At 38.5% G+C, this 23,138-nt stretch overlaps 1 protein-coding gene across 1 annotated transcript in view; it reads left to right on the top strand.

Annotated features, from left to right (window-relative positions):
• slc9a8 (solute carrier family 9 member 8) overlaps positions 1-23,138 on the top strand; it is a 66,322-nt gene that overhangs the window by 6,166 nt on the left and 37,018 nt on the right. The window contains exons 4-8 of the mRNA XM_052091698.1: positions 1,280-1,338; positions 15,978-16,061; positions 16,678-16,779; positions 18,160-18,194; positions 18,303-18,446. Coding sequence (XP_051947658.1) covers positions 1,280-1,338; positions 15,978-16,061; positions 16,678-16,779; positions 18,160-18,194; positions 18,303-18,446 — 424 coding nt within the window. The remainder of the gene's footprint in view (positions 1-1,279; positions 1,339-15,977; positions 16,062-16,677; positions 16,780-18,159; positions 18,195-18,302; positions 18,447-23,138) is intronic.

The raw sequence follows: 23,138 nt of genomic DNA, 5'->3' as shown, positions 1-23,138 counted from the left end.
TCTGTTGAAGCTGGTGTTTAGCGGGTAGAATTCAATGAAGCTGTCAGCGGAGGACATGTGAGGCATCTATTTCTCAAACTAGAGACTCTGATGTACTTATCCTCTTGTTTAGTTGTACATCTGGTCTTCCACATCTCTTCCTGTCCTTGTTAGAGCCAGTTGTCCTTTGTCTTTGAAGACTGTAGTGTACACCTTTATATTTTTGGCAATTTTGATTTTCTATTGCATACTGTGACAACTCAAAAACAAACATAAAGACAATGTTAAGCTTCATTTAATGAACCAAATAGCTTTCAACTGTGTCTGATATAATGGCAAGTGATTTCTGGTACCAAATTTGCAATTTAACATGATTGCTCAAGGATAAGGTGTTGGAATGATGGCTGTCACAGCTTTCTTGTGTCTTGGCATGCTCTCTACCAGTCTTTCACATCGATGTTGGGTGACTTTATGCCACTCCTGGTGCAAAAATTCAAGCAGCTCGGCTTTGTTTGATGGCTTGTGACCTTCCATCTTCCTCATGATCACATTCCAGAGGTTTTCAATGGGGTTGAGGTCTGGAGATTGGGCTGGCCAAGACAGGGTCGTGATCCAGTGGTCCTCCATCCACACCTTGATTGATCTGTCTGTGTGGCATGGAGCATTTTCCTGCTGGAAAAAACAATCCTCGGAGTTGGGGAACATTGTAAGAGCTGATGGAAGCAACGTGGCTTGTACGTGGCTTGATTCATGTGTCCTTCACAAAGATGAATCTGTCCGATTCCACCCTTGCTGAAGCTCCCCCAGATCATCACCGATCCTCCACTTGGTCATCTAATGGTAAGACAGAGACCTTGAGAGGCCTTCAAACCACAGTGTCTCGCACCCACTGTGAAATTCGGTGGAGGATCGGTGATGATCTGGGGATGAAATGCAATGAAATTATTTTTTGATTGTGTGTATTTAAGGTACATAAAATGTTAACTATAAAATTAGCCTTAGCAAGTCAAATGAGTCAGCCATTTTATTTCAAAAAGGTTAAAAAATGTAATTTCCATCAGCGTCATTTCCAGAACAGAATTCTATTAAGCACAATACAGATTTTAAAATGTGCTGGAAACAACACTGTGGTGGGAAGATTAATGTATACATCTCCTGTGATGCATGTACTTGAGTAGACATTAAATGATTGAGAATGTGAAAAATGTTTCTTGAAGTCCAGAGTGCTAAAAGTGCCCGAAGTTGAAGAAACACCCTTCATTGGTTATCAGACTCTAAATATTTGGCTTTTGTTTTTCAGGTATTTTGATGGGGGCGTTTATTAAGATCATTGAGTCTCAGCAGTTGGCCAACTGGAAGGTAAGATTCTCTCTACATTTGTGTTTCAGGGAAAGGATGGCATGGTGGAGGCGGGAACTGGCTGAACATTAAATGTAAAGATTAACAATATAAATGAACTTAAAACAACATAAATCATAAACGTACACAGACACACATGCAGCACGGCCACGTGTGGCTCTCTCTCTCTCAGTTTGGCATCTCCAGCTCCCCTTTTCTTGCTGTCCCGCTGATCAGCTGATTCAGCACCGGCTGTCATCACAGCCTGGCCACACCCTCCTCCTCATCACAATTAGCATAAACCAGAGTGTAAACTCCTCACTTCAGCTTATTTAATTACAGGTATGTTATTTATTTAATCGGTATGTTAACATGGTTAATTCAAAGCTCATGAGGCCAATAGCCCTGTTTACACCTGGTTGTTAAAGGAATAGTTCACCCAAAAATGAAAATTGTCCCATCATATACTCACGCTCATGCCATCCCAGATGTGAATGACTTTCTTTATTCTATTGAACACAAACAAAGATTTTTAGAAGAATATCTCAGGTCTGTAGGTCCATACAGTGCAAGTTAATGGGTACAAAAATGTTTAAGCTCCAAAAGTGCATTAAGGCAGCATAAACGTAAAATATATAATAGGTGTGAATGAGAAACAGGTCCTTTTTTACGCATTTACGAAGAATGCGAATTGCCAAAATCAAAAGAATGTGAAATGTAATGGAGATTGACAGTTAAAATGGACTTTGAAAAGGACCAGTTAAAAATATTGATCTGTTTCTCACCCATATCTATCATATCACTTCTGAAGATATAGATTAAACCACTGTAGTCTTATGGATTACTTTTATGCTGCCTTTATGTGCTTTGTTGCGCCTTTTATGGAAATATTCCTCTTAAAATCTTTGTTTGCGTTCAGCAGAAAATGTCATACACAGAGTAAATGATGTGAGAATGTTCGTTTTTGAGTGAACTATCCCTTTATTATGCGTCTTAATCCTAGTGTACCCTACACGACTCAAGCTCGTCTCCACTGATGTTTTGAGTCATGACTGGTCCATTGTGAGAAATCTCACAACTGATGGTCGTGTAGTGTGTGCACATCTGTGACGTGCCCAGACTAGACAAGAGTTTCCCACTGAAACTCTTTCTCCACCCGGTTGTGCTACAGTTCAGAGGAAACATCAAATAGGTACTGGTGATCCTGCCAATGTTCCACAAATATTTCCTCAATTTCTTCGGTCCAATTAGAGTTTCTTGATACCGCAGCCATGCTAGTTGATGTTCTGTTGCAGGTATATCAGGACTCCTCCCTCTGAAACTTCCCGTGCCCTGTTTCTTGCTCTCTCATTGGCTGTAGGTCAACGCTGCTGTTGTATTCAGTCAAAACATATTTCACATTGTACGATTTGGAGTCGCAGAAGGTCCAGATATTTAACATTCTAGATATCTCGCTGACATTGGCGACGCGTTTGCGCTTCTCTGAAATCGCGTCTTTGATAGTTCATACAGTGCAATTTTTGCTCATCAAGTCAAGTCAAGTGGTTTTTATTGTCGTTTCAACCATATACAGTTAGTACAGTACACAGCAAAATGAGACAACATTCCTCCAGGACCATGGTGCTACATAAAAACAACAAAGGACCAACACAGGACCACATGAGACAACACAACAAAATCAAATACCTATATAAAATACCTATATATATATATATATATATATATATATATACCTATATAAAGTGCACGTGCAAACATGTGCAAAGTACGGGACAGTACAACAAATTACTGACAATGAACAGGACAATAGACACAGTGCAGCGCCGACCAGTACTCGGTAGTGCAAAAAACGTAAACATAACATACTATGAGATAGTGTTCTATGCACATAGCAGTTATTGAGGTAGCAGACAGTTATAAAGTGACAGTAATTAAAGTGCAACTCAGGACACGTGTGTGTGTGTCAAACCAGTCTCTGAGTATTGAGCAGTCTGATGGCTTGGGGGAAGAAGCTGTTACACAGTCAGGCCGTGAGGGCCTGAATGCTTCGGTACCTCTTGCCAGACGGCAGGAGGGTAAAAAGTTTGTGTGAGGGGTGTGTGGGGTCATCCACAATGCTGGTTGCTTTGCGGATACAGTGTTTTTTGTAAATGTCTTTGATGGAGGGAAGAGAGACCCCAATGACCTTCTCAGCTGTCCTCACTATCCTCTGCAGGGCTTTGCGGTCCGAAATGGTGCAAGTCCCAAACCAGGCAGTGATGCAGCTGCTCAGGATGCTCTCAATAGTCCCTCTATAGAATGTAGTGAGGATGGGGGGTGGGAGATTTGCTTTTCCTCTCCACAGAGGAGCCGTCGATGTTCAGCGGAGTGTGTTCACCTTGTGCTAAAGTCAACAACCATCTCTTTTGTTTTGTCGACCTTCAGGGACAGGTTGTTGGCTCTACACCAGTTCGTCAGCCGCTGCACCTCCTCTCTGTATGCTGACTCGTCGTTCTTGCTGATGAGACCCACCACGGTCGTGTCATCGGCGAACTTGACGATGTGGTTCGAGCTGTGCATTGCTGCACAGTCGTGAGTCAGCAGAGTGAACAGCAGTGGACTGAGCACACAGCCCTGGGGGGCTCCAGTGCTCAGTGTGGTGGTGGTGGAGATGCTGTTCCCGATCCGGACTGACTGAGGTCTCCCAGTCAGGAAGTCCAGGATCCAGTGCAGAGGGAGTTGTCCAGGCCCAGCAGGTTCAGCTTTCCAATCAGGTGCTGGGGAATGATTGTGTTGAATGCTGAGCTGAAATCTATGAACCGCATTCGAACGTATGAGTCCTCATTGTCTAGGTGGGTGAGGGCCAGATGGAGGGTTGTGGTGATGGCATCGTCCGTTGAACGGTTTGGACGATACGCAAACTGTAGTGGGTCTAGTGAGGGGGGCAGCTGGGTCTTAATGTGCCTCATGACGAGCCTCTCGAAGCACTTCATGATGATGGGTGTAAGTGCGACGGGACGGTAATCGTTGAGGCAGGACACTGAAGACTTCTTTGGCATGGGGATGATGGTGGTGGCCTTGAAGCACGTTGGAACGACGGCGCTGCTCAGAGAGATGTTGAAGATGTCGGTAAGAACATCTGTTAGCTGGTCTGCACATCCTCTGAGCACTCTGCCAGGAATGTTGTCTGGTCTGACTCTACGTAGAGTTTTCCTCACATCTGCCGTGGTAAGACAGAGCACCTGGTCGTTGGGAGGAGGGGTGGTCTTCCTCGCCACCACGTTGTTCTGCACTTCAAACCGAGCGTAGAAGTCGTTCAGCGCATCTGGAAGGGAGGCATCTTTGTCACAGGCAACTGATGTTGTCCTGTAGTTGGTGATGGCCTGGATGCCCTGCCACATGCGCCGCGTGTCACCGCTGTCCTGGAAGTGACTGTGGATTCTCTGGGCGTAGCGCGCTTTGCCTCTCTGATTGCCCGTGACAGTTTGGCCCTAGCTGTTCTTAGGGCTGCCTTATCGCCTGCTCTGAAGGCGGAGTCTCGGGACCTCAGCAGCGTGCGCACCTCCGCAGTCATCCACGGCTTCTGGTTGCAGCGTGTGGTGATGGTCTTGGAGAAAGTGACATCATCAATGCACTTGCTGATGTAGCTGGTCACTGATGCTGTGTATTCCTCCAAGTTGGTAGAATCGCCATATGTTGCAGCGTCCCTGAACACAGTACACTCAAAACAGTCCTAAAGAGCAGAGATGTCTCCTGCTGGCCAGGTTTTCACCTGCTTCTGAAGCGGTTTTGTGCGTCTGACGAGCGGTCTGTATGCTGGAATTAACATAACAGAGATGTGGTCTGAGTAGCCGAGGTGGGGGCAGGGCTCCGCCGGTACGCGCCTGGGATGTTTGTGTAAACAAGATCAAGCCGTTCAGCCCTCTCGTTGCAAAGTCCACATACTGATGGAATTTAGGGAGCACTGTCTTGAGATTCGCATGGTTGAAATCTCCGCGACAATAAACAGTCCGTCGGGGTGAGCGTTCTGCAGTTCAGCTCATAGCCCCATACAGTTCACAGAGCTTCCTTAGCGTTAGCGCTGGGGGGAATGTAAACTCCGGTTATGTAAACAGTGGTGAATTCCCATGGTAGATAAAAAGGTCTGCATCTAACAGTCACAAGCTCCAACAGCAATGAACAGTAACTAGAGACTAGCATAGAGTTCTTGCACCATTCTGTGTTGATGTAAACACACAAGCCACCACCGCGAGTCTTACCGCAGAGAGCTGTATTTCTGTCGGCACGAAACAAAGTGAGCCCGTCTAGCTGAATGGCGGCATCTGGAACTCTGTCGCTGAGCCACGTCTCCGTGAAAACAAAGACGCAGCAATCTCTGAACTCACGCTGCGTAGCCTGCTGGAGTCAAATATAGTCCAGTTTATTGTCCAGGGAGCAAACATTTGAGAGCAGGATAGACGGGAGAGCCGGCCGGCTAGGGTTTGTTTTTAACCTAGCATGAACCCCCACCCTCTTGCCGTGCTTCCGCTTTCTCGCACACCGCTTACGACGTCCTCTCCCCTGGCCACCGGCATCAGGCGACGCCGAGGACTGGAGGCCTGGTCTCCGCAGCAAGCCGAGTACGCGTAGCGCCTCCTGCAGGTCATCATGCAGCTTGGTTTTTGCATGAGTCTTATATTTTAGTAGTGTCTGGTTGCTCCGATGTCCATGTGCTGCAAAAGTCGGGCTTTTTTAACAAAAATAGCACCATTGTGGATCCGGAGTGGCCGCTGCGTGCTACCGCACCGCCATCTTGGATCATGGGAGCGAGCTCCGATTTTCTTATGATTTCAGGCTTTTGTCGGCGATCTCCACTCAATCAATTTGAACCAATAAAGAGTCAGAATCGAATCAGGAAATCATATATATACAAAATATAACAAATATAAACAAAAGCATATCTTTTCAAATGCCAATCCGAGACGGGTCGCCTGCCACAGTGGCTGTTAGATAAGACTAAATTAATCGCCACTGTGTAAAAAATACCAGCATTTGGCTGGTGGCAGTTGTTAATTTCCCACTCTGGTTGTGAGCATTAATTCAGTTGTGAAACCTTCCAGAATATGAAAACATGGCAGGAAATGTGACGTAAAACAGTACTCAAACTGCGGATTCTTTGATCTAGTGTTCATGGTTATGAGTGGAGGAAGTGAGTTTGTGCGTCAGACATCTTTCTGTCCCATGCCTGCCTTCCTGATGTTCAGTTTCTCCTCACTTATCAGATTCTCTCTTTCTCTCTCATTTCATTCTCTCGGCTTCACAATGTCTTTCTGTTTCTTTCTCTCAATACCCCCTCTCTTTTCTTTCTCTTCCTGTCTTCACCTTTTTAGTGCTCGCTCTCTCTCTCTCTCTCTCTCTCTCTCTTTTCATGCTTAAATGTTGTTGTGTGTGATGCGGATGAGGTGAGCACAGAGCTTCCTTTTGTTTCAGGAAGTTTAAAGGTCACGAAGGCCTCTCAGTCTAGTAATCAGAGACTCTTCTGAAGAGAATCTCAAATAGAGTGAGGGCCGTTCTTTCTCTCTCTCTCTCTCTCTCTCTCTCTCTCTCTCTCTCTCTCTCTCTCTCTCTCTCATTTCATTCTCTTGGCTTCACAATCTTTCTGTTTCTCTCTCTCAATACCCCCTCTCTTTTCTTTCTCTTCCTCTCCACCTTTTTATGAATCATTTGGTTGGGCTGGATTGTGTGAATGAGGGTGTCCGTGTCCTGAGGCTGATTATTGTTAGTCATGTTAGTCTGTTTGTGGAGCCACAGGACCAGCTGAATGTGGGGACTCCTCTCAGCGTTCACTTCATGGATTTTAAGGGCTTTAAAATGATAAGAGTTTGGGTCACTCAGTTTTAGATGTTTCCCAAATTTAATGGCTCTTTTTTCAGTGTGGATTATTAGAGTATTGGCCTAATTCTGCCCTGCATGCATTGTTAGATGTGTTTTTCTGTACCTTAAGAATGCTTTTACAAAACTTTGTATGCAGGGCTTCAATCGGATTTTTGTCCCATTTGTCAAATTCGTGATTTAGGAGAGGACCCCAAACCTTGCTGCCATATAGTGCAATGGATTCTATGATTGATTGGAATATTTTGAGCCAGATTTTAATTGGTATTTCAAATTGGATAGATTTTTTAATAGCATAGGAAGCCCTTCTTGCTTTCTAGTTAAGTTAATTCTTGGCCAAGTTGAGGTTTCCATTTGCCGTTTATTTTGATGAAAATCAACGCCTGGGACATAAAAATGTCCAAAGTTTATTTCAATTTTTTTTCAATAACAGAAGTATTTGTCTGGAACAAAATCAAAGAGGGTCTCGATTGACCCTTTGCTAAGCTCTGCCATTCTTGGTTACCATTGCTTGCTCTGACAATTTCTGCTGAGCTCCCCATAGGAATGAATGGGAGATTGGTGTGAACTAGGGATGAGCATTTTGGTCATTTTGTCTACTCGAATACTACTCGATTAATTACTCGTCAAGTACTCAAGGGGCAATTACATGTTCATAACTATATATAATAATATGTCTGAAAAACGTTTTTGGCTGCTGAATTACATCTTGTTGATCCAGTGTATCATCTATTCATTTTTTGCTTTAATATTACACCCGTTGGGCACAGGATGTGTCCTGAAATGTTGCCATGAAAAGAGTGGGAACCCTGTTTACTATAGCCTTTAAGACCTGAATCAATACATGAATTAGTTAACATGAAGTTATTAACTTTAATTTACCTTTGAGCAAATGTAGGTGTCCTTGCTGATGTTTTACATGTTCATTTGGGAATGAGGGCTGACACAGTTTAATCCATTGTATGCTCTTCTCGAGATTTATTTAAAATGCGTATATCCTCTTTAGGTACATAGTGTCACTATTACAAGTTATCAATCAACAATTTTTTTTTTTTAATAATTTCTATAAAATTCTGCCTAAAACTGGTCAAACTCACACTTCTCACGTAGAGTGCTTGTAAGAGAAATGGCAGACGACAACACTCGCTAAGATAGGATTATTAGCGAAAAATCAATTAGTGTGACAGCAATAAACAGTATTTGAACAGATCAATGGTAACACTTTACAATAAGGTTCCATTTATTTACACTAGTTAATGCATTCGGTATAATGATCCTACAGTGAACAATACTTTTACAGCATGTATTCATCTTTATTAATGTTTGTTAATAATTTAAAATGGTTCATTGTTAACTTATGTTAGTTCATAGTGCATTAACTAATGTTAGCATATACAACTTTTATTTTTAAAATGTATTACTGTATGTTGAAATTAACATTAAATGATGTAAAAGTATTGTTCATTGTTAGTTCATGTTAACTAATGTAACATTATTGTAAATGTTACCAGATGGATTTACACTAAATACCACCAATACCACTAGAAAACACCATAAATGATATAACTGACATAGAACATAGTGATGAACGGCAACATTTGACTAAAGATTATATTATTTTGGAATTTTATTGTTATAAATATTAGAATAGTATTTTGTATATTGCAGAAAACAATGTGACTGCAAAAAAAAAAGCTGCTAAAATAATCACTAGTGTTTGGAAAAATGTCTTGTTTCTGAACAAATGAGCTACTATTCACTATTTTTCTTTAACTGTTGGTGTTAATGCAACATTTCTCATCTTCGTTCATAATAGAGCGAATGGATGGATGGATGGATTCAGGCTAGCCTGAGAATAGCATGCTAGTTCTTGCCAAGAACGTGTCCTCCTGAGGGTACAACATGCTGTTCTCATGTCACTGCTACAGATGGATACGATGCACCTTTAACCATCTGCCCATATGCTCAAAGTTTATTACTCAAGGGTTTGAATTTACATTTACGTTTTATGCATTTATCAGATGCTTTTATCCAAAGCGACTTACAGAGCCCTTATTACAGGGACAATCCCCCCGGAGCAACCTGGAGTTAAGTGCCTTACTCAAGGACACACAGCAAAGTTTTGCCTATGGTACAATACCAGACCTGGCACCTCGGTATTGATACTAAATCGATTCTTAGACAAAAAATAAAAACCTCTGATTTTTGATGAAATAACACAGAAAATAACTTGATTAAAAGAACTGCATAAAGTCTAACAGATACAAATTCTGTTTTCGTTTAAATTTTCTTGGATTCCATGTTAAATATTATGATATGTACATGCAGCTTTAATCAAATGAAAATATAATAATTAATTATTAACAAAATTCTTTTTATTTTTTATTTAGAGTATTATTGAAAACATTAATGAAAAAAACTCAGACATAAGGCTGCTTACAGGTCATAATAATCAAAATACAACCATTTAATATGATACTACTCTTATTATATGTATTATTGCTACTTTTGGAATATTCATATTTTTTATAGTAATTATATGTATATATTACTGTCTTCAATTTCACGTCTCCAGTTAAATAGCACTTTAAGTGCTATTTTAAGCAGAACCTTTAGCAGTTCTTTAAGCAGAACTTTTATTTTGACAGACCTTTTAGTTCTTCCTTTTTTGATGGGTTCTGGTTATATCAAGCTTTCCATTAATGCTGTAATACACCTGCCATGAATCGCAAGCTAAAATCTCAGAGCTGCACCGGAGAAGGAGATTTGAGTGTTCACAACCGTTTATGCACTAAACACACTGAATGAAAATCAAGCACCAGCAGCGTGTGTTGCGTTTGTGTGAGCATACGTGTGTGTGTGTGTGAAGTAGATAGAGCAGAGCGGCACCTCTTGTTCATTCTGTAGCATGCAGTGAATAGGACTGTATATTATTTAAATGACACCCTTCTGCTGTTTAATGATCACATTTGAAAATGTGAATATTGAGATTTTTTTAAAATAGTTTTTTCAAATTGTCAGTGATTTCATCTACAAACTTTCACATCTCATAACATTTTGCTAATGGCAACATACTGTAAAATAGTACCAAAATTAGCAACAAGATGATATTGTACCATTTTATTTTTGGTGTTGTGATATTTCGTTAGTACCGGTATACCACTCAACCCTAGTTGGCAGTGATTGGAAGAAGCTGTCCATTACTTTTATCAGCATTAATTATGCTCATTTCTGATTGGTAAAATGCTTCAGCACTGGCTAAAAACTGGTTTATTTGACAATGCAAAGAGATAACATTTGAGATTTTGTTAATTAAAGTCAAATCAGGTAAAATAATTTGTATTTATAAAGTTTGTTGCTTGTGCTTTTCCCAATAAACATTGTTCCAAAGCCGCTTTACAAAAATCAGCTGTAATATCTGTAACATCTCAAAAACATGAATAACCAACAATCCTGGAAACGTAATAAATCATTTTATTAAAAAAATAACTTTCTATATCTTGGTATTATTTACAATGTTACAAATTAGTCCCATTGTCTACATATGTGGACATCAAGTTTAAGGATTAGAAACTTTTGGCTTTATAATTATTATTATTATTGTTATTTGCATGTTTATTATGTGCTACTAGTTACAAATAAGGTAATAAAATAAATAAAAAAAGGAAATGGAAATAAATGCCCACAACAGTCATGCTTGGGTCTCTGGAGGGTGTATATCAGTTTCATCACCCATAGACACTGTTAACATTAGTTTACATGTCAAGACTATATCTTCTATTGGAAGTATGCCACTTTCATGAATTTGCTAAAAAATAAAGTTGTACTGAAAAAAATATTTATTATTAAGGAACTATTTTATACAGTACCTAACCATAACCACATTTAGCTGTTTTATACAAACAGTAAGGTACTCATGGGCATGCTCTTGTACCTTATAGCACGTGATTGACTAAAGTGTTTTTTCGTTTAGCTCTTGGTGTGACTAGAACTTTCATCTTCAATTACTTTTGTTTTTTGTCTTGGTGTGCATAGGTCTTAATGCGAGTAATCAGTCAGATGTTAGCATGTTGCTAAGTCAAGTCATTTTTATTTATATAGCATTAACAGAAGATAAAACTGTAATGTCTATAATGTTGATGAGTCATCATTGTGTAGTTTGATAAAATACAGTTATGAATTTTGTTTAAAAATAAGTAATTAAATAATAATTGTATTTATAACCCCAGTGAGCAAGCCGAAGGCGACTGTGGCAAGTAACACAAAACTCCATAAGATGTTGGTTAATGGAGAAAAATAACCTGAGGAGAAACCAGACTCACTGTGAGGGCCAGTTCCCCTTTGACTAACATCATGAATATAATGCTAATATTACTTAATTATGTCATGCAAGTCATGGATGTGTTGAAACAAAGATTTAGTATGAACTGTAAGATTAATGTCTTTGAAGTTCATCCTGGATTGAAGCTAACATCTATATTCTGTAATACGTAAAAATACAAAATTCTGAAGCTGTTTTTGCCATCTTGAAAATTTTTACTGTTCATTGCAATGCAATCTGGGATTGTCCCTTCCATGAATGATTTGTGGAATGCTGATTTACATTTTAGCCAAAACAATGGCAGAATTATGTTTCCTACTGTTTACATTAGTTTTGTTTATTACCTGAAATATATTACGCAAATCTTTGCTTTCCCTCACAATAAGTATTGTGTTCCCTTTAAAATGTTTTCATTGCCTCCCAATGTTTTGCTTTTCCGTGTAATAGCGTTCCAGCACAATATATTTTGCGTTTACTTGCAGTAGTTTGTTCCCTTGCGATATTTTGCGTTTACTTGCAATAGTTTGCATTCTCTTGCAATAGTGTGCGTTTCTTCACAATAGTTCCCTCACCTTAAGTTGAGTGTTCCCTCAAAATTTTTAGTTTCCTCGCAGTACATTTTGCATTTCTGTGCAATATCGTTTTGTGTTCTCGCGCAAATATATTTTGCAATTGTTTGCATTTTCTCACAATACATTTGCGTTCCCTCTCAACAGATTGCGTCCCTCACAATAGTTTTGCATTCCTCACAATGTTTTATGTTCCCACGCAATAAGTTCTGTGTTCCCGCCCAACAGTTTTATGTTCTCTCGCAATACATATTGTGTTCCTTTGCAAAAGTTTGCGTTCCCATGCAATGCTTTGCATTCCCACACAATATGTTTTGCGTGTGCTTCTAATAGTTTGTATTCCCTCGCAAAATGTTTGTGTTTTTGTGCAATAGTTTTTGTGTTCACATGCAATAGTTTGCATTCATGTTCTGGATTGTTAAACTCCCTCAACCATCAACTGTTGAACTCTCTCTGACGGTTGATGGGTACACTTATGTGCGTTGATGCAAGCATAGAGAATCAATAGAAAATATGTAACTATGTACATATTCATGTTTAAACTTGTACGATCTAATACCCAAATCCCCTCAGTTATTCATTAAGAGATTGTCTCAAAGAGGGCTCCAGCAAATTCCCAGTAATGTTGTGAATCTAGTGTGTGTGTGTGTTTTTTTTTTTTTCATACAATGTTTGGGGGAAGAGATGGATTTTTGTGGAACTAAAAGAGAATGTGGCCTGGTGAGGTCTCCCTGAACAGGAACTTCAAGAATGAGTTTGCACAAGGTGAAATGCGTTGCACTGATGGTTACAAGCATACTGGCTTTTATACTTTTGCAAACAGTGAACAGACACAAATCAACTGTCCATAGAAGAGCAATGGTGGGAAATTGCACTTGTGCACAAATACACACATGCACTGAGTAACAAAACCATTACACACACACAATCTCTGAATATAATTTTAATGATATATTTTTTTAAATAGATGAGTTGAAGCAGATAGTGACTAAAGGTGGTTAATTTGAAAAAAGCTAGTTAATATAAAAGATAGTTTGGCTTCAACATTGTTTAGTTACTACATAATTACCATACATCGATTTGTGATATTTCATGTGATTTACTATTATTCTATCATGTGGATAATTTGAATAATAATGAATGTTTTTGACTGGTAATGTACATTAAAACACAAACATGTTACACACACACACAAACTCACTCTCTGACTGTGCCAAGGTGTGCTTATTTATATAGCACATTTATCTCAGTGCTAATACAAAGTGCTTTACATAAGAATAATACAGGTAACAAGAAATAATCAGACTTCTGAAAATCAATGTGGCAGGGCGGAGGGCGGGGCCGAGTCGTGATCATACACACCCAGTCCCTTATAAGGCTAATCAAGCCTCCGAGAGGGATAAAGGCCGACTGCGGATGATTGTGTGGGAGAGAGAGAGATATAGTTTACGGACATGTCCGTCATGTGTGTGTGTTTTGTCTTTTGCTTCAGATTTATATTAGAATAAAATGTATATCGTCAAGCCGGTTCTTGCCTCCTCCTTTCCATTGACTGCTTTACAATCATTTAATATATTTTAAATTAAGCAACAAAATATATAAAAAAATTTATTAAAATGAAATAAAGTACACCAAGTACTAAATAAACTGCAATAAACATCTAACGTGTTAAGAAGTGGATTGTTTGGTCTTCCTGTAAAACCATGAATTTGAGTCATGTTTCCATCCAAGTTACAAATTATATTTGTGTATAATCTGAATATTGCAAGAGCAATTTGTGAATAAACCAGCGCTTTCCATGTTTTTAAGTGAAAAATAAAATGTCACTTCTGGAGAAATTGGAGCAAAATAGAAATGTAATGGAAGTTGAAGCCACTGTGGCTATTTTATTAAATGTAATGAATTACTTGCAGTTTAAAGCATGCAGACAAAATGCTCTGTTGAAATGTAGGTGAGTAGAATAAATAGATTCCAGACATACTTCTTCTGGGAACATGGGGATTATTAATTTTCAGGGGAAACCCCATACAACTGGTTTATGTAGTGACTAAGACGTTTTTGTCATTCATTTCCACAGTTCCTTAGTATGCCACATCCTGTTGAGATGTGGCATACTAAGTGGTATATTTGCTTCATAGCAAATTTGCCATTGATTATTTTCACATGCAAATGAGCTTTGTGGCAAACTTGCAGCAAACTGGCTATTGTTGCCAAAGGTTTTCAGCAGGATTGTCAATACCGGTTAAGAGCTGCCAACTTCTTGCAAACATTTGTGATGAATCACAAGCTCACTTGCATGTGAAAATAATAGAAGAGCTAAGATAGCATTGTGTGAGGAACAGCATGAAGAGTGTTGTGCTTTACTTTAAGTCATAAGTTTAAGTCGGTGGGCATGGCCTTGAAGCTTCGGTATTTTCGTGTAAGCATGCGGTAAGTCTAGGCGCAAGTGGTTTTGGCGAATTTTGATTTGTTGAATTTGGTGAAGTTAATGGGCTGGGTCAAGTGCAATTTAATTTGGAGATTTAGTCGCTAATTTGCCAGAACTCTAGATTTTTTTGTTAGGGAGAGACTGTATTGTATGGTGTCACTGCTTCATTGAAGGTGACAGTAATGTTACGGTCCAGATTCGGGGTCATCTGGGTTTGAATAGCACCTTTGCATTTACTGCCAGTTCTCTCATGGTCTCTGAGTTTTAAAACAAACTGCACAAAATCTGTTTGTGTTTGTAGCTATGTCCAATTCAGGGATTTGCCAAATTACATATTTTCAATAAAGTAGGTCTCTTGCTTGAACGATTGGCTATGAGTTTGAACCCGATGCGTTTAAAGGGGGCTTTTCCATAAGACACTGTTTTTGCTAGAGATGCATCGTAGGACTGGGTAAAAATATTAATTTTCCAATGCATCGCAATCTTCATTTGAACGATCTCGATATTTATTCTTAAAATACAAGATTGATGTTATTATATGCGCAACTCTCTTCAGTACGAATAAATCACTCGGATATTAGACCAAATTTCACACAATGTATCTAAAAATGTCTGTGATTAGACACTGGCTGGTAAATGTCTAGATTTCACTCACCAGTGTTTGAGTAGTATAGTGGTGAAGAAGTTCAGCAGCGAGATCTTTTCACTGTTGAGAGTTGAAGTTTGATTTGACTCGTTCCGTGTAATGTGTTCAAAGACGAGATCAATATAAGCCATTTGTCATTGTATAATGTTTTTTTTATTCATTCCCTTTCTGTTCTGTTGTCATTTATTGATAACATGTTTTTTTTTAATTCTAATGACGAATAGCACGGATGAGGTAAAGAAGCCATTCGAGTCTTCTTTCATTAATATTCACTCTTTACAGAGCTGTCGGTTTTCTTAAAGAGACAGTACAGATTTTTAGCATGTGTTCTACAACTCATTGCACATACTAGTAAAAATGCAATATAATATCAGTTATTGATGGAATACATGGATTTGTACAGTTTTACAAAGCTAATGTGACCAAAATGATGAAAATGAACTATAAATTGTAAAATTAATATTTTTGTAATGTACATTTGAAGTCCACCATACACCATAACCAAATACCTTTAAACTCAGTTTTTCACAATTCCTGACGTTTAATCATAGAAAACATTCCCTGTCTTTGGTCAGTTAGGATCACTACTTTATTTTAAGAATATGAAATAATAGTAGAGAGAATGATGTATTACATAAAGGTGCTACTTTTTCTTAGAACCATAAAGCACAGCATGCCAATTAATGCACCGCTGCAAAGAATATCTCTAAAATAAATTGTAGGCAAAAAGTACCTGAAGTAGGTAAACTTCTGAACCTAGTCAGTTGTTGGATGATTACTTGACCATCTACTCCAATGGACAAAATCTGCAGTGTTTGAAATGTACTGATTAACTTTCTTTCACAGGAAGAGGAGATGTTTCGGCCCAATATGTTCTTCCTGCTTCTTCTACCGCCAATCATTTTTGAGTCTGGATATTCATTACACAAGGTAAAACTGACAAAAATATATTTTTAAATGTCATTAAAGAAAAACAACTGCAAAGATATTAAATAATCTTGTTTGTTTGAAAATGTGTATCTTTGTAGTCTGCCACACACAATGTTATTTCAGCTTTTAGCGACAAGCAATTTGTCTGTCCACAATGAATATGAAAGTGCTGCGCGACATGACATGATCACAGCCAGTAAAAATATCTTTAAGATATTACTGTTCTATGTGGAGCGGGATTTTGGAACAGTGAGATTTCACAGTGGGCGGAGCCACCCAGCATAACGCTGCAGAAATAGAAACCAATGAAACGACAAAATATTTTTCATGGCTGGTTTGGGTCAAATCTCAGATATACATGGAAGAGATTTTCTTTCTTTTTTTTTTTAATCGCTTGTCACGTTCTTGTAAGGACACATTGTTAGTGTAGTCTTCTAAAGTATTAGTCTCTCCAAATAAATAAACTATTATTTGATTTTTAAATGATAGTCACATTTTAAACCATAGTCATTAAGTCTGTTTGAGAAATGTGTTGAAATATGCGATTGCCCTCTTCTAGTCAAAGACTGTTATTATAACATCATTGCTAATATTCTGACCCCTCCACCCCCCGCAGGGTAATTTCTTCCAGAACATCGGCTCAATCACATTATTCGCTGTGTTTGGAACAGCAATCTCGGCCTTCATCGTGGGTGGAGGAATCTATTTTCTGGGCCAGGTAGATTCATCTAATTTATAGTCTCAGACTCACAGGTTGCACACAGTCCATTCAATGATCATCTGATAACATATTACACACAAAACTAGAAAACACTTTCTCAAAAACATTTTCTTTCTTTACACAACTTTTGAGAGGAAGACTGATACAGCAGGCACAGAGGAGGAAATAATCTTTGGAGTACTTTTTCTTAGATATTGAGTTTGGTTTGAGGCACTTATTGGCAAGTAAGCTACATGAGCCCAACTTTATATTCTGCATTATATTCTTAGTTAATCTCTGTGAAAACATTCTGTCATTATTTTGTGTACTGTATTGTACTTAAAGTCTACACATTTTCCATTTGTTTATGTTTTATGTCAAATTGGACCAATACTGGATTTTGACGATACCAATATCTAAGGTATTGATTAATTGGCAGATAGTTTTTAAAAAAATCTATAGATTGACTGTTAAAAAATGCTCATTGTCTTTTCTGTGATTGGGAGTTCCAGACATAAAGACAAAAAGTCCAAAGTCAGACCTAAAAATAAGTACTAAAAATCGTTGGACAATCGTCATTGATTTTTCCAAAAGATTAATCTGCAAAAATAATAAAGTGGTCGACCTCTAGTTTCCTGTACAATCAAACATGTAGACAACTGCGCTATTTTTTTAAAATCAATTATTTTCCATCATCTATTATTGTGGTATAATCTATTTCAGATAAATCTCAGTCTCTAAAAATTATGGATGTAAAAACGAAAAAAAAATACTGTGATTGATCGCTGGACAGACAAGATGGTAGTATGGGTCAAAGGTTTGGCTACATAATGCAAATAACATCTAATTTGAGACATTCACACCTTTTTTCATGTAAACATTTGTTGCAGGGCGGAGGGTGGGGCGGTGTCGTGATCATACACACCCGGTCCCTTATCGGCTAATCAAGCTGACTGCGGAGGATTGTGCGGGGGAGAGAGATAGTTTACGGACATGTCCGTCATGTGTGTGTTTGTTGTCTTTTAAGTTTCTCATTAAAATATTGTTTATATAATCAAGCCGGTTCTCGCTGCCTCCTTCCCATTGAACTCCTTTACACTGGTGCCGAAATCCGGAAAGGAGGAGGCGAGAACCGGCTTGATTTATATAAACAATATTTTGTTTATTCATGTCCGTAAACTATCTCTCTCTCCCACACAATCCTCCGCAGTCGGCCTTTATCCCTCTTGGAGGCCCCGCCCTCCGCCCTGCCACAACATTCCAAAGACCTTCAAAAACTGAACTCCAAACCTCATGAAGTCAGGAAGTGGTTTGTCTAGTAAAACGGGTATGCACACCTTAAAAGCTCATCCGGCATGATTTCCCAAGGATTATGATCTCAATGTGTTTCTTCAACAGGCTGATGTCATTTACAAGATGACAATGACAGACAGGTGGGACATTTCCTAGAACACCTTACATTAATGTGTGGGATTTCTGAGAAGCTTTAACGTGTACATTCATGCTTGCAGTGACTGCAAAAATGTTTTTTGTCTTGTTAGCTTTGCATTTGGCTCTCTGATCTCGGCTGTGGATCCAGTCGCCACTATCGCCATTTTTAACGCTCTGAACGTGGATCCAGTGCTCAATATGCTGGTGTTTGGGGAGAGCATCCTAAACGACGCCGTCTCCATTGTCCTAACAAAGTATGCAACACCCAGTCATTACAACTGTCTCTCTTTGAATTCCTTCCCATCTTTAAAGGAATAGTTCTTTTTCTCATCAATTACTCACCCTTATGTCATCTCGAACTTGTATGGCTTTCTGCTGCAGAACACAAATGAAGATATTTTGATGGAGATATAATGTGCATATAGAACAATACATTATACAGTTACTCAATGGGGTCCAATAGTTTCAAGCTCCAAAAAGAACATAAAGGAAGAATAATATGTATGTCAGTATGACTCAAGTGGTTTGATCTATGACTTCAGAAAAGCATGAGAAAGTGCAATCAATCTTCAAATTATGTTCGAGCTAAGGAGACTGCAGATGCCTAGATTTATAGTCAAATAGGAGTCCCATTTTGGTCTGTTTCTCAGCCAAAACTGATAAAATCTCTTCAGAAGAAATGGATTAAACCACTTGAGCATATGGATTACTTTTATGCTGCCTTAATGTCCTTCTTAGAGCTTGGACGTTTTAGACCCCATTGACTTATCATCACACATCATCATATCGCCATCAAAACATCATTGTTTGTGATCTGCATACGAGTTTGAGACGACGTAGTGGTGAGAAAAGGTTTTATAGGTGAAGTGAACTAGGTGAACTATATTCCTTTGACCTAAAGGTTCCATTTCCTCATTATTCTACTCCCGTAAACAGTGTTCAAATCAAATATAGTGCCTGCCTCGATAACATTGGTTCTTGTGTCATGATATCATGATGTTTGGTCATGAGACTCACAAGAACCAATGAGAATGCTATGTACAGGAGTTAAGCAATGATTTGATTCTGTTCTCTTCTGATTCTGTTCATCACATGAAGTGATCATATCGCTTCAGAAGACTCGAAGAATAGCTTGTGTCCACTACTCTTACTGTGATTTGATGGTGATTTTGGAGTATGAGAGCATATTCACTATTTTCTTGCATTATATGATGAAAAAAAGTTATTTTTGTGTTCCACGGAAACAGGAAGTCATAGAGGTTTGGAACAACACAACATGAGCAAATAATGAGAGATTTTCACATCTGCTAGCCTAAAACCAAGAACCGCTAACATCGGAGGACCGTGTGTGAGAACAATAACAACAATTTAAACCGCAAAACAAAACTGTATTGCTCCCATTGTAATCAAACAGTTTTTTTACACTTCAAGTGGCCAGTGCAGTTCGACACAATGCACATTCAGTTGGAAGACACCCATTTGTGCTGCACAGATCCATTTATCTGAAATAAGATGTTTATAACCGATATTATGTGTGAATTATTACTAAGAATTTTATTCACCATTTCATTAAAATATCGTTACATTCAAATGTTGCTTCTGATGTTAAATCAAGTTACGCTGAATGTAACATTATGTTGGAAGTTAAAAGAATAGTTCATTAAAAAATTGAGAATTCTGTGATAACATTCTCTGTTCCAGGTGAATATCCTGCCTGATCTTTTCCATGTAATGACAGTAAATGGTGACTGGTTCTGTTGTGCTCCATAATGACAAAAAAAGCACCATAAAAGTAGATCATACAACTCGTGTGCTATATTCCAAGTCTACTAATGTCATAGGATAGCTTTGTGTGAGAAACGGACCGAAATTTAGGATGTTATTCACTGATATTAACTTCTATCATTCTTCCCATTTGTTGAATCTTTGACATGGTCTAAAAAACTCACATGGACTACAAAAATGGTTTATAATTTGAAAAATTGTCTTTTTCACAAAGCTGTTGCATGGCTGCACAAGATGTTGTATGATACTTTTATAGCACTTTATTTTTGCCATTTTGGAGCTTGACAGACCCAATCCTTATTCAAGAGAACAGCCAGGATATTCTTAAAAATTCTCATTTTGTGTTCCACTGAAGAAACACATTCAAGTTCAGAATAGCATGAATATGCTAAAAAAATAAAAACAAGTTGATTTTTAATGAGAGCGGCGATTCCTCAGCGGGCGCGTTCATAAAAACATTATCTGCGCATGCGTCAATCAAGAATGCACACTTTCAATCTCACCTGAGAGTCACTTATCACCGTCAATCTGTAGCTTAACAGTGATATTTGCTTGTGATGAAAACAGTTATAACAGGGAAAGGAATACAATAAAGACGTTGAGACGCCTTCATGCAAATGCTAATTAGAGATCTGTGTTACTTCACCAGCAAAACACTTCACCAGACTTCTCACTGGAGCAATTTTGGAATTAATTGTGGACATATCTCTCTTGTTTTGGAACATAGTATCTCAGGGGAGTGTGTTGAACACTCATGGAGTTATAAGATGACAGTGACAACAGAACTGATCCTATCTGTTTTTTATTGCAGTGAATGTGGGAGAAAGTGGCTCTTTGAAAATGTTTAACCAAACCAGTAGTAAGAGTGCGGCCCTTGATGCTACACGGATCCAGCTTTGCGCCCTGAGCTTTCCAAAGGCCTGTTCTAGAACATTTAGTCACAACTTAATTGTATTTTGTTCAATCCATTTATATTTGTAAAAATGGAAGTTTATTTGATCCATTCAAGATGGGACTACATAAATACTATTTGTTATGTTAATGTAGCATTGATGAAACTGGGCAGGGGATTTCCTTTTCCCAGCATGCTTTACATGGGATTTGACAAGGAGAGTAAATGTTAAAATGAAGTGTTATTTATGTGTTTTTGCGTTAGATGAGTATAAAAAACACTTGTTAGTGTTTAATGTTTTGTTATGTTGAGATTTAAAAGCGTTTCTGTTATGTTGGAGTTTTGGGGGTTACCATTATGGTAAAGAGTGGAGCGTGAGCTAACTATGAGGACAGGTAAATGTTGCATATTAGTGGTGGTGATTGAATTTTTTTATTCATTTGATTCTATTCACCAAAAGATTAGTTCAAATGACCATCTTTTAATGAATTGCATTGAACTTAAAGCACAAAGTCATTCACGACCAGAACAAGTCTATTTATCCTTAATTCAAATTTGCGAGTCTTCAATTCTACAAAGAGACTTCAGCACTGCAGAGTGTTTAAGCATCATATGTGTTTCCCAGCAAATGACAACAAAAGTATATCTATCATATTGTGAACTGGTGAGCATGAAAAAAGACAACAATATTGGCCTACAAAATAATCATGAGTTTCAATAAGGTTTGTATGTCATTGTAATGTGTGGTCATCATCACTCACTTTATTCATAATTAATCCGGCCCCTTTAATGTTGAACTAGATTGACTAACTGAACGAACAACATGCAGCTCCTCCTCCTGGTCAGCAGATCATCCTTCATGATGACTGATTCATTCATCTTGTTTGTGAAAGAGTACCGGTATACCAGTGCATTCAGTTCATTCACAAACAAAATGATCGACTGATTCAGTGAAGGGGTGTATGCGTTTAGCATGTGAAACCAGTTATATGCTCCTTCACAGCCCACTCTCGAATGCTGTTGGCTCTCGCTAAAGTCAGTCTTTACAGGCATGAAACGCAGTAGAGCTCATTGATTTTGAAAGGGAGAAACGTCAGTGAATGAGAAAAATGAGTCTCTGTATGGAGGTGAACTAGAACGATTTGTTCTCTTAAAAGATTTGTTCAAAAAGACTGAATCATTCACGAACGAAACATCACAATCGCACATGAATTTGATTGCTCACTTTGTTGAGCAATTGCTGTGCTAACCATAGCAAAGTTACTAAACTACACCATGTAGTGCTTCCAACTAGCTTGTATTTATCATGCTAACATTCACTTGCACTAGTTAGTACATAAAGAAATAAAAGAGACTTATTTGAGTTACATTTAGGTTAAGTTAATTCTACACTAAATGTTTGTGTTGAATTTTTAAGTTAGGAAAACTAAGTTCAAACACATGGAATTTTTGTGAATTCTTTTTCACATTAGCAATCTGTTTGTGGGTAGGTTATGAGTAACATAGTCAGTTATGTCATGGCTCGGTTCTCAAGTCAGTGAATACACGAGCTGATCACCAGTGACAAGAGTTGTGCATCTCTACACACACACACACACACACACACACACACACACATACAGATATACACACTCTCATATCACACAAACAGACAGATATACACACTCTCATATCACACACAAACAGACAGATATACACACTCTCATATCTCTCACACACACACACACACACACACACACATAGATATACACACTCTCATATCACACACATAGATATACACACTCTCATATCACACACACACACACACACACACACACACATAGATATACACACTCTCATATCACACACATAGATATACACACTCTCATATCACACACACATAGATATACACACTCTCATATCACACACACACAGATATACACACTCTCATATCTCTCACACACTGTATCTCAGTAGGCTTCACGTAAGTGTGCCATCAGCTCTTTTCTTTTCTAGGTCAGGGGTGAGCTGCTGCTGGTCTAATGGCCTGAAGTCTGTCCTTTCTGTTCTTCTTCTGCTCTCACAGCCTGCAGGAGTTACATATCACATGACAGTGTCTCATTTCTGTGTGATAAATGTGTTCGGATTCGAGCTCTCAAGCCTCCCGTTGTGACAAAAATGTTAGCTTAGGAGACCGTGAACCATCTTGGCAGTGTGTGTAAAAAAAAAAAACTTTTACATGCACGCTTAAATACACTATATTTAAGGGTAGATGGCTGTTTCAATCACT

Source organism: Xyrauchen texanus, chromosome 25 (assembly GCF_025860055.1).
Source record: "Xyrauchen texanus isolate HMW12.3.18 chromosome 25, RBS_HiC_50CHRs, whole genome shotgun sequence".
NCBI lineage: Eukaryota > Metazoa > Chordata > Actinopteri > Cypriniformes > Catostomidae > Xyrauchen > Xyrauchen texanus.
The sequence above is the reverse complement of the archived record's forward strand: the minus strand, read 5'-3'. Positions and strand labels throughout refer to the sequence as shown.